Here is a 12410-nt window from a genome sequence, read left to right as displayed (position 1 = left end):
TCGCCGCCATATACTGCGATGTTTCGGCTGATTCAGAACCAGTCACCGCCGTCAAGTCGCTGGGCATTCTCTTCTTCTTAATAGATTGGGGCAAAGCTTTTGCCCCCGTTTCAGAAAAAATATATATGGGAATGCATTTTACCCGTGTGTTCATCTAATCTCTACATCTTTTTTGTGGGAAGAACCTAATCATACGAAAATGCACTTTTGAACCCGAGCTCATATGCTCCTGGTCCAATAATTTTTTTTGTAAAAAATAGCAAACAAAATCAAAAAGATCTGAATTTTTTTTACAACTAACATGAGATTGTGTTCTAACTGGAAGCAACATTGTGGTGAGAAATGACATGTTTGGTGGTCTATGCAAAAAAAAACAAAATATGGTGCTGTTTGGAGCATTTGGATTTGTTGTTTGCAGCAATCAGATTTGTCTTTTTTGCACGAACCAATACATATACTCCCTCCGTCCATAAATAGATGCCAAAGATTTATTTAAATTCACATGTATCTATACACTAAATCGTGACTAGATACATTCAAATTTAGACAAACTTTTGGCATCTATTTATGGATAGAGGTAGTATATTTTTTCTATGAGATTTTTGGCATGTTATTAGAACACATTTTCATGTTCATTGTACAAAAAAATCAGTTTTTTTTATTTGCTATTTTTTCCGAATTTTTCATTAAAACAGGAGCATATGAGCTCGGGAGCAGGAAAATCATGTCCATCATCATGATTTTTTGGGAGGAACCTAATCTGTATATAGTAGAAACACAAAACCAGTTGCTGCCATATACTAGAGTTTTGGCTTATGGTAGGGCTGCATGGAAATCAGCAATCCATGTGTCCGAACCTTGATATACTTTTTTCTCTTTTATTTTCCACTATTTCTGCTTGACTTTATTTTCACTACTTTATGCTTTACTTGCACCTTCTACTAGTTTCAGTTTGGGTTTGATATCTAGCCTGCCCCAAGTTTCTTGGGACAAAAGGCTTGGTTGTTATTGTTGTTGTTGTTGTTGCTATTTTTGTTATTACAAAACCAGTAACCGCCGTATACTGCGTTATTTCTGCTGATTGATATATTCATATTTGTACTCAATATATATGATCAATGTATCGCACACCTCTCGCAATTTCACCTGCAGGACCCAGTTTTAAGGGTCTGTGTAGTTCAAATTGTGATATTTGTTGCAACTGAAGGATTATCAGCTGGTGAAACCACTGCCTCTTTTCACTCTTATACATGGCTGTTGCTGCGCTCATTGATTTCGTAACTACTACTCTGGCATCCCACTTATGGAATCCTGTGATTACACGCATGCGATACTTATTAGAAAAGGAAGAGATTAATGGCAAGCTGGACAGCACAATTAAGAATCTAGAAGCCATGAAACAGGAAATCCAAATTCGCCTTATGAACTCTGAAAGGAAGCAAGAAACATGTAACCCTGAAGTTGCAGAATGGCTAGAAAAGGTGGCAGCCATAGAAAGTGAAGTGGTTGAGATGAAACATGGGCAGAGGAAGAGAAGGGCACAGTCTTTCAGTTATTGGTCAGATTATGAAACTGGTATGCTGGCCGCCAAGAAACTCAAGGAAGCTGAGAGGTTGCATGAAAAGGGATCATTCAAACAAGTTTCCATTGATATTCCGCCATGTTTTGTGCAAGAAATGCCCACTGTACATCCAACACAAGGAACAGACTGTAACCTAAGCAGAGTTCTCCAGTACCTGAAGGATGACAGAGTTGGAATTGTTGGCTTATGGGGAATGGGAGGAGTTGGTAAGACCACTTTGCTCAGGAAAATCAACAATCATTTCTTGGATGTAATCGAAGAAGCCTATGGATATGACCTTGTTATTTATGCTGTAGCCTCCAAGGCGTGTGGAATAGGACAGCTTCAAGCAGACATCTCTGAAAAGATTGGACTCTTCCAGAAGCCAGGTTCTAGCATTGAAACCCGGGCTTCAATCATGTTAAGTTTCTTGAGACGGAAGAAATTCTTACTCCTGCTAGATGATTTATGGAATTATTTGGATCTAGCAGAGGTCGGTATTCCATATCATAATGGCCCGAATAAACAGAAGATAGTTCTGGCAACACGTTACGAGAGTGTTTGTGGACATATGGAAGCTCACAGTGTGGTCTTTCTGGAATGCTTGGACCCGGAGAATGCTTGGAACTTGTTCAAAGAAAAAGCAAAAGAAGGAATCATTAATTCAGATCCTAGGATTGAAAAGTTAGCATATGAAGTTGCAGAAGAATGTGGTGGCTTGCCCCTTGCTCTTGTAACTGTCGGCCGTGCAATGTCTACAAAGAAGACTTGTCATGAGTGGGCACTTGCTTTGTCATTTTTGAAGAAGTCTCGCATTCATGAGATCCCAAATATGGGGAATGTTAGCAACGTATACACTAGGCTAAAGATAAGTTACGACTATCTGCAGGATAAACAGATCAAAGAATGCTTCTTATGTTGTTCTTTGTGGCCCGAAGATTACTCAATTCGAAAATTTGAACTCATAGAATGTTGGATGGGGATGGGTTTGATAGAGTATGATACTGTGGAGGAAGCATACAACAAAGGTTACTCCATTATTGAATACTTGAAGAATGCATGCTTATTGGAGACCGGTTACCTAGAAGATGACGTGAGAGTGCATGACATCATCAGGGACATGTCACTTTGGATATCTTCTGATTGCACTGAAGGGCACATGAAATGCATTGTTCAAGCAGGGGTAGGACTTCATGACATTTCTAACAGGGACATCGAAACATTTAGGTCAGCCAACAAGATATCACTCATGTGCAATTATATCACTCAATTTCCTCAGGCCATGAACTGTCCAAACCTGCAGTATCTGTCACTACAGCAAAACTTTTGGCTGAAGGTGATACCACCTTCTTTTTTAAAGAGCATTTTATCTGTGATGTACTTGGATTTTTCTTGGGTTCCCATCAAGGAACTTCCATCAGAGATTGGCACACTAGTTGAACTCCGGTGTCTCAAACTTACACAAACACACATTAAACTATTGCCTAGAGCTATTGGGAAACTAAGAAAGCTGAGGTTCTTGGACTTGAGCTATATGGATTTGCTGGAGAAGATACCTTATGGTGTTCTTACAAATTTGACAATGCTAAAAGTGTTAAATCTATATGGTAGCATGTATGCTGGCCACGAAGCAGATTTAGATTCAGAAAACCACATGGATTATGATGAGTTTAGAATCGAAGAGTTATCTTTCTTAACTAGAGAACTAATATCTCTAGGAATAACAACAAAGAAAGTGACTACCCTCCAGAGGCTTTTTGACATACCTGGAATCCACTTGAGATATCTTGGTTTATATGAATTGAATGGGGGGAGGTCTCTTAAAATCACTTTACCAGAAAGTATCTTTGTTGTGAATGTAATGGGCTGTTTTGATTTAAAGGACTTCAGTATTACTAACAAGCCACAGTGTTATGGAGAACGTCTTCCCAGGCTGGAGTTTCTCACCTTTTGGGATCTTCCTGGACTGGAGAAGATTAGTGTGGACCATCTTCAGAACCTTCGTGTCCTTACAGTGGGGAGAGCTAATCACCTGGTAAATCTATCCTGCATTTTAAATCTACCATATCTGGAGCATTTGAATGTGTCTTGCTGTGATAACATGAGGCAGCTAGTTGACATACATAGTGCTATTAAACCAGAAGTGCAATATGAAATACCTATGCATGGATTTCGACAACTGAAAATTTTGCAGTTAAATTCATTGCAAAGCTTGGAAAAAATATGTAATTCTAAATTGGATTTTCCTTCTTTGGAATACATTGATGTGTTTGCTTGCCCGAAGATGAAGAAACTGTCTTTTGGGAAAATGGCTGAACTGAAGAGGATCAGAGGGGAGAAAACATGGTGGGATAATCTTGAGTGGGATAACGAAAGCAGTTCCTTGTCACTGTTTCCGTTTTTTAAAGCATCGGAAACTTGTTCAGCATCATTAAGGCCAGAGTTAGATACTACTGTGATATGCTCTTCACCTAAAGCTTTCTTCACCAAGAGGCAGCCCATATTGAATTCTTCAGTACGGTTCACATCTTATCCTCATGCAATTTTTGAAACAGAAGAATTTGATGGGCGTTAGAAGATGGAATAGTTTCACCAATATCATATCAATACTTCTCCAGAAGAACATATTGATTTTCTTTAGTTGTTCAAGGTATGTTTTGGAGGCTACATTATTATTCACTAACTGCTGTTGAATTCTATCAATATAGTGTTATGCAGTCACGGTCGTTCCGGGTTTTTTTAAACCTTCTAACTCCAGTTTCAATATTACGAGTAGTTTTTTTTTCCATTTGACGGGTTCAGTCTGACAGTTCAGAAAATAGTTACAAATGTAAGGTGCACCTTTCGTCCCCAGCCATTAGTTGCTGGGGACGATATCAGCGTACTTCTCATTATTGATTTGACGGTTTCAGTTTGTCAGTTCAGAAAGTAGTGGCAAAATGTAAGGTGCAGCTTTTGAGTAAACCTTGCCATTAGTTGCTGAAGCGTTGATCCAAACGAATGTTATTATTGTGAGTCTTCTATAATGTCATCGTTTTGGACAAAGTTAGGCGTGTTTGACTTTGTTGTATATCCATCTCCATCCCTTTCAAAGTTCTCGTTAGGCATCTGAAGCAGTTTGTACTTTTCCATGACCATTATGAATTGTGAGTAGTGGTTGGATGGAGCTCTGGTTCATGCTAGAAGTGATTAGGTTCTACACATTACTTTTCGTCATCTGATGACTGACGGTGAATACGGTCAAACAAATAAGTGTCTTTTTTTTTCCAATTCAGTTAACAAAGAATTGGGCATACATTATGTTCTGGTTGCCATGCTTACTTTTACTCATTTGCGTAGCAACACAAGATAACTGACGGCTGCTCATAAATAAGTAGCTGAACAATTCTATGTAGTCTATCCAATCTTAGACTGGTCAGACGAATCGCAGCTGCAGCAGTTCTAACTTCTAGCACTGTGTGATTTTTTCTCTGCACAGATGGCAAGCTCTCCTTTGACTAGGATGGTCACTTAATCGATTTTTATTTAACATCACTTCCTGCTGAACTGGAAGGAAGCTCAACCTGGACAAGCACCGCCAGAACCTGAATAAGCAACCCAGGAAGTATAAATTGGTGAACCCTTCTCCCATCCAAGGCGTCTGATATCTGACTGTCTGTGTCCCTGGTCCCCGACGTGGAACGTGGACTGATGGAGCAGCCTCATGCATACCATATCCAGCCACTGCTACTACTGGCTTTGACATTCAGCTTACAAGTTGAATATGTAAAGCTTATACATAGTATGTGTAAAGTATGACATCTTCCATGGTAACTCATAGATCCGCCACCGTTTCTCCGGCTTTAAATTGATGAAACAACTCCTTACGACGGTTGTGCTGGAGATACCAGCTCTAGATTATTTATATAAGCACACATAAAAGGAAATAGAGAAATAAAATATATGTAGGTCTTTTGAGTTCTCATCCATTTGGACCAAGTCATGTGTGTTTTGAATTTTGATCTTTTGCATTCATTTGCCCTCATCCTACAGAATCTTGGAAGGTTTCTGAACTGAAACAGCATGTACTCGTTTACTTGACTATTATTGTGAATTTTGTGAGTAGTGGTTGAAAAGCTAGGGTTTCAGGCAGTCGGTATCACACGCTCTTGAAAGGAATGTATAGTTTCATTGGGGAAATAGCAGCGCACTTGAAAATTTGTATAGTTTCGTTGAGAAAACCTGCCCTTCAGGAGGGCTACAAAAAAAGACTCACGATGCTAAGAAAATTTTGTAGACCCGGGTCTAGGGAGTTAAAAATAATAATCTCTTCCTCAATGAACTCCTCGTACTCTCCTGTTATTGCTGAGCTGCTCTGTCCTCTCCTACTTAGCTAGACTCGACCGAACTCTTCACACTCTCTCATTGAGAACATTGCATTCCCTTTGGAAAATGTAGTTACTGCCTTCAGTGATGAGCCACATTAAAACTGATGTACTTTCTTCAGTTGCCGCCCGAAGACGCTGGAATACTTCTAGCCCGTGAAGGCGTGAACGATGCGGCCTTTCTCAGAGGCAAAACCTCTCTTCGTTGCTGGTTCTGAACAAAACAAAACTTCACATGTGGTAAATCGTCCGGTGAACTGCAACTTGTTTGTACGGGTCTTTCAAATTCCTACTCCTTTGTACCAGCTCAGTTATTATGGTTTCATACTTTCATCTTCCCCTCAAAAATAATTTATGGTTTCATCTTGTTGCTTTCATTTTCTGCCCTCCGTCCTTTAGAATCTTGGAAGGTTCCTGAACTGAAACAACTTGTCATTGTTTACACTCGTCGACTATTGTGAATTTTGTGCGTAGGTGTTGAAAAGCTCTGGATTATGATGCACGGTGTATGAATAGGTGGTGCTGCTTTACTGTTCGTCGGATGGTGAATCTCGGTCAAACAAATGGCAAGTGGCAGTTAAGTTTTTCTTATCTCAGCATTCGGAATACTAGGTCGGAGTAGCAGGAAAATAATGAAATTCCATATAGTCTGTAGTCTGATGATCGGAGACTGGTCAGAGATATCGACTTCGACTGGTAGTATGCGTAACACATGTCACCGGGTGCAGGTGTCGAGCAGGCAAAGCACGGGATCGTTTGACCTATTCGTTGGCCGACGCTGACTAAAAATTCAGCGTGATTTTCCACGAGCTAGGTAGCTAGTATGTCCCGACGAAAGAGGCTGGATCGATCGGGACAAGCACCACCGGTGACCGAAACCTGAGAAAGCGATCGACTTGGAACTGAAGTAGCGTATCGGAATCTTTCCCTTCCGGTCGGCCCCAAGCAGCAAGGCTATAGCTCCATCCACCACCAACAACCACGAGTCGTCGGCGAGTCGTCGTCGTCCACCGCGATGATCTTTGCTTCAGCGCTAGCGCAGCTACCGCTACGAGCTCGAGCCGTCGTTTTTCTTTCAAGCTGTGTGTCTTCAATTAAGACAGAAAGTAGTTTACTAGTTATCGACACCATGCCAGCCATGATCAAACACGAACACTCCAGTACTATGTTTGTTTGAGAAAAAACAAGCGGAAACCCCAAGGAGGGCAAAACCACAAGTAAACCATCGCACCACGTATAATTATTAAGTAATGCTACACTTAGGTGCAATTTACTTACAAAACAATTTTACAGACTGATGTGGCAAGCCATGGAGTAATCAGCGTGAGCATTTTTCGGAGCAACCATCGGATATCACCAACTGCACAAAGCCACGTCCATCCGTAAGTTTAGCCCGTAAATAGTTTTCCCTAGGCTCCGGGGCAGAGGCGATGGAGCCGACTGTAGCTGAGCAGGCAGAGCGGCGGGCTGCAGCCCGCAACCTCGACTCAGGTACCCGCCCCATTCCTCGCCCCTCCCCCTCTGTTCCCACTTCTCCCCCCTCGGGCTCTCGGTTCTCTGTTCTTGCTACGGCGCCGCTCGACCACCTTGGTCAGGTGGCGTCGGATTGTGGTGTGATTTTCAGGGGTGAACGCGGCCCTCGGGCTGAACAGCTGGCGGCGATTCAGGCCAAGGAGGTCTACGATGGCGTGCTCGCAGCCTCTCGCGCTCAGCTGGAGCGCGAGAGGGCGACCAGCGCGACCCTGACCGACCCTGTGCAGCTGGCACCTGGGTCTGGTCTGGCGGCTACCAATGGGTCTATCCCGTTGGATAGCTCTGACGCGGCCCCCCAGGTTGGGGGACCGCGAGGGAGACCTCCTAGACCACCGTCCGGACCCTCGACGCGTAGTAGGGCTCGATCGGTTCCCAGTTGGGGAACCCCCCAATCTGATGTGCTCCAATGAGTGATCCCTTCTTCTCACTCATTTGGAACATCAGGGGGTTCGAGGCCTCGGGTCGCAAACAACAACTGAAGGAGTACATGCGGCGGGAGAACGTAGATATTGTGGGGCTCCAAGAGACGATTAAGGAGTCCTTCCTCCTCCACGAGCTGGAGGGGCTGAGTAGGCACAAGTTCGCCTGGCATTGGCGTCCTGCTTCGGGTCACTCGGGCGGCATCCTTCTAGGCGTGAAGGAGGATACCTTCGAGGTTGAGGATATGGAGCACGGCGAGTTCTTCGTGAGTATGGCCGTCACCCATAAACGGTCTAACCTTAGCTGGGAGGTTATTATTGTTTATGGGCCGGCGGACCATTCGAGGTCTCAGTCCTTCTTGGAGGAGCTGCGGGATAAGATCGACCGGTGCACCACCCCTGTGGTGGTGGCCGGTGATTTTAACTTGATACGCTCCCCGGAGGACAAGAGCTCGCGCCGCGTGGACATCCCTAGGATGAGGATGTTCAACGACTGCCTTGCGGATCTCGCCCTTAGAGAGATCACTAGAGTGGGAGCTCGGTTCACTTGGAGCAACAACCGCACTGACCCGATCCGAGTGTGCTGGACCGGGTCTTTGTGTCGGTTGAATGGGAAATGGAGTTCCCATTATGCACCCTCGTGGCGGTTACCAGGATCGGGTCCGATCACTCCCTCTCCTACTCGTGCTCGGGGTTCTACCCCCCCCGAGGCTTAACCGCTTCCACTTTGAAAACTTCTGGCTCAATCAGCCAGGGTTCATGGAGGCGGTTGGCTACAAGTGGGAGCGGGCGGCGGAGTCCCCACTGATGTCTACGTTCCCCCTCCTTTCCTGTAGACAGTGTTGGGCCTCCAAGAGCAGAGGTTTGTAGAACAGCAGCAAGTTTTCCCTTAAGTGGATCACCCAAGGTTTATCGAACTCAGGGAGGAAGAGGTCAAAGATATCCCTCTCATGCAACCCTGCAACCACAAAGCAAGAAGTCTCTTGTGTCCCCAACACACCAAATAGGTGCACTAGTTCGGCGAAGAGATAGTGAAATGCAGGTGGTATGAATATATATGAGCAGTAGCAACGGTGCCGTGAAAATAGCTTGCTGGCGTGTAGTTGATGGTGGTAGTATTGCAGACAGTAGTAACGCAAGAAACAAGTAAACAAGCAGCGATAGCAGATATTTAGGAACAAAGCCTAGGGATTACACTTTCACTAGTGGACACTCTCAACATTGATCACATAACGTAACAGTATAAATGCATACTCTACACTTTTATTGGATGATGAACGCATTGCGTAGGATTACACGAACCCTCAATGCCGGAGTTAACAAGCTCCACAATTTGTTCATATTTAAGTAACCTTGTAGTGTAAGATAGATCAACAGATTAAACCAAGTACTAACATAGCATGCACACTGTCACCTTCATGCATATGTAGGAGGAATAGATCACATCAATATTATCATAGCAATAGTTAACTTCGCAATCTACAAGAGATCATGATCATAGCATAAACCAAGTACTAACACGGTGCACACACTCGTCACCTTTACACACGTGCAGGAGGAATAGAACTACTTTAATAACTTTGCTAGAGTAGCACATAGATAAATTGTGATACAAACTCATATGAATCTCAATCATGTAAAGCAGCTCATGAGATTATTGTATTGAGGTACATGGAAGAGAGATGAACCACATAGCTACCGGTACAGCCCCGAGCCTCGATGGAGAACTACTCCCTCCTCATGGGAGCAGCAGCGGTGATGAAGATGGCGGTGGAGATGGCAGCGGTGTCGATGGAGAAGCCTTCCGGGGCACTTCCCCGCTCCGGCAGGGTGCCGGAACAGAGACTCCGTCCCCGCATCTTGGCTTCGCGATGGCGGCGGCTCTGGAAGGTTTTCCGTATCGTGGTTTTTCGCATCAGGGTTTTCGCGACGGAGGCTTTAAATAGGCGAAGAGGCGGCGCAGGAGGGTCGAAGGGGTGGCCACACCATAGGGCGGCGCGGCCAGGGCCTCGGGCCGCGCCGGCCTATGGTCCGGGTGGCCTGTGGCCCCCTCCGGCGGCTCTCGGGTGTTCTGGATGCTTCCGGTGAAAATAGGAACCCGGGTCTTGATTTCGTCCGATTCCGAGAATATTTCGTTACTAGGATTTCTGAAACCAAAAACAGCGGAAAACAGAACCGGCACTTCGGCATCTTGTTAATAGGTTAGTTCCGTAAAATGCACGAATATGACATAAAGTGTGCATAAAACATGTAGATAACATCAATAATGTGGCATGGAACATAAGAAATTATCGATACGTCGGAGACGTATCAGCATCCCCAAGCTTAGTTCTGCTCGTCCCGAGCAGGTAAAACGATAACAAAGATAATTTCTGGAGTGACATGCCATCATAACCTTGATCATACTATTTGTAAAGCATATGAGATGAATGCAGCGATCAAAACAATGTATATGACATGAGTAAACAAGTGAATCATAAAGCAAAGACTTTTCATGAATAGCACTTCAAGACAAGCATCAATAAGTCTTGCATAAGAGTTAACTCATAAAAGCAATAATTCATAGTAAAAGCATTGAAGCAACACAAAAGAAGATTAAGTTTCAGCGGTTGCTTTCAACTTGTAACATGTATATCTCATGGATATTGTCAACATAGAGTAATATAATAAGTGCAATAAGCAAGTATGTAGGAATCAATGCACAGTTCACACAAGTGTTTGCTTCTTGAGGTAGAGAGAAATAGGTGAACTGACTCAACAATGAAAGTAAAAGAATGGTCCTTATAGAGGAAAAGCATCGATTGCTATATTTGTGCTAGAGCTTTGATTTTGAAAACATGAAACAATTTTGTCAACGGTAGTAATAAAGCATATGTATCATGTAAATTATATCTTACAAGTTGCAAGCCTCATGCATAGTATACTAATAGTGCCCGCACCTTGTCCTAATTAGCTTGAACTACCGGATCATCACAATGCACATGTTTTAACCAAGTGTCACAAAGGGGTACCTCTATGCCGCCTGTACAAAGGTCTAAGGAGAAAGCTCGCATTGGATTTATCGCTATTGATTATTCTCAACTTAGACATCCATACCGGGACAACATAGACAACAGATAATGGACTCCTCTTTTATGCATAAGCATGTAACAACAATTAATAATTTTCTCATTTGAGATTGAGGATATTTGTCCAAAACTGAAACTTCCACCATGGATCATGGCTTTAGTTAGCGGCCCAATGTTCTTCTCTAACAATATGCATGCTTAACCATAGGGTGGTAGATCTCTCTTACTTCAGACAAGACGGACATGCATAGCAACTCACATGAAATTCAACAATGAATAGTTGATGGCGTCCCCGATGAACATGGTTATCGCACAACAAGCAACTTAATAAGAGATAAAGTGCATAATTACATATTCAATACCACAATAGTTTTTAAGCTATTTGTCCCATGAGCTATATATTGCAAAGGTGAAGAATGAAAATTTAAAGGTAGCACTCAAGCAATTTACTTTGGAATGGCGGAAAATACCATGTAGTATAGGTAGGTATGGTGGACACAAATGGCATAGTGGTTGGCTCAAGTATTTTGGATGCATGAGAAGTATTCCCTCTCGATACAAGGTTTAGGCTAGCAAGGCTTATTTGAAACAAACACAAGGATGAACCGGTGCAGCAAAACTCACATAAAAGACATATTGAAAACATTATAAGACTCTACACCGTCTTCCTTGTTGTTCAAACTCAATACTAGAAATTATCTAGACCTTAGAGAAACCAAATATGCAAACCAAATTTTAACAAGTTCTATGTATTTCTTCATTAATGGGTGCAAAGCATATGATGCAAGAGCTTAAACATGAGCACAACAATTGCCAAGTATCACATTATCCAAGACATCATAGCAATTACTACATGTATCATTTTCCAATTCCAACCATATAACAATTTAACGAAGAGGAAACTTCGCCATGAATATTATGAGCTAAGAACACATGTGTTCATACGAACCAGCGGAGCGTGTCTCTCTCCCACACAAGCATGATGTAATCCAATTTATTCAAACACAAACAAAAACAAAAGCAAACAGACGCTCCAAGTAAAGTACATAAGATGTGACCGAATAAAAATATAGTTTCAAGAGAAGGAACCTGATAATTTGTCGATGAAGAAGGGGATGCCTTGGGCATCCCCAAGCTTAGATGCTTGAGTCTTCTTGAAATATGCAGGGATGAACCATGGGGGCATCCCCAAGCTTAGACTCTTCACTCTTCTTGATCATAGTATATCATCCTCCTCTCTTGACCCTTGAAAACTTCTTCCACACCAAACTTTAAGCAAACTCATTAGAGGGTTAGTGCATAATCAAAAATTCACATGTTCAGAGGTGACACAATAATTCTTAACACTTCTGGACATTGCACAAAGCTTCTGAAAGTTAATGGAACAAAGAAACTCATTCAACATAGCAAAAGCGGCAATGCCAAAATAAAAGGCAGAATCTGTCAAAAACAGAACAGTCCGTAA

General features: G+C 42.8%; 1 protein-coding gene across 1 annotated transcript; it reads left to right on the top strand.

Moving 5' to 3' along the window:
* The first annotated feature begins 1232 nt into the window (after nt 1-1232).
* Nucleotides 1233-4136, top strand: LOC124662297 (disease resistance protein RPS2-like). Its single transcript, XM_047200149.1, has one exon. The coding sequence runs from the start codon at nt 1251-1253 to the stop codon at nt 4134-4136; it is 2886 nt and encodes a 961-aa protein (XP_047056105.1). The 5' UTR covers nt 1233-1250.
* Nucleotides 4137-12410: the final 8274 nt, after the last annotated feature.

Source organism: Lolium rigidum, chromosome 6 (genome assembly GCF_022539505.1).
Source record: "Lolium rigidum isolate FL_2022 chromosome 6, APGP_CSIRO_Lrig_0.1, whole genome shotgun sequence".
Classification (NCBI taxonomy): Eukaryota; Viridiplantae; Streptophyta; class Magnoliopsida; order Poales; family Poaceae; genus Lolium; species Lolium rigidum.
This window is presented reverse-complemented; position numbering and strand designations above follow the sequence as displayed.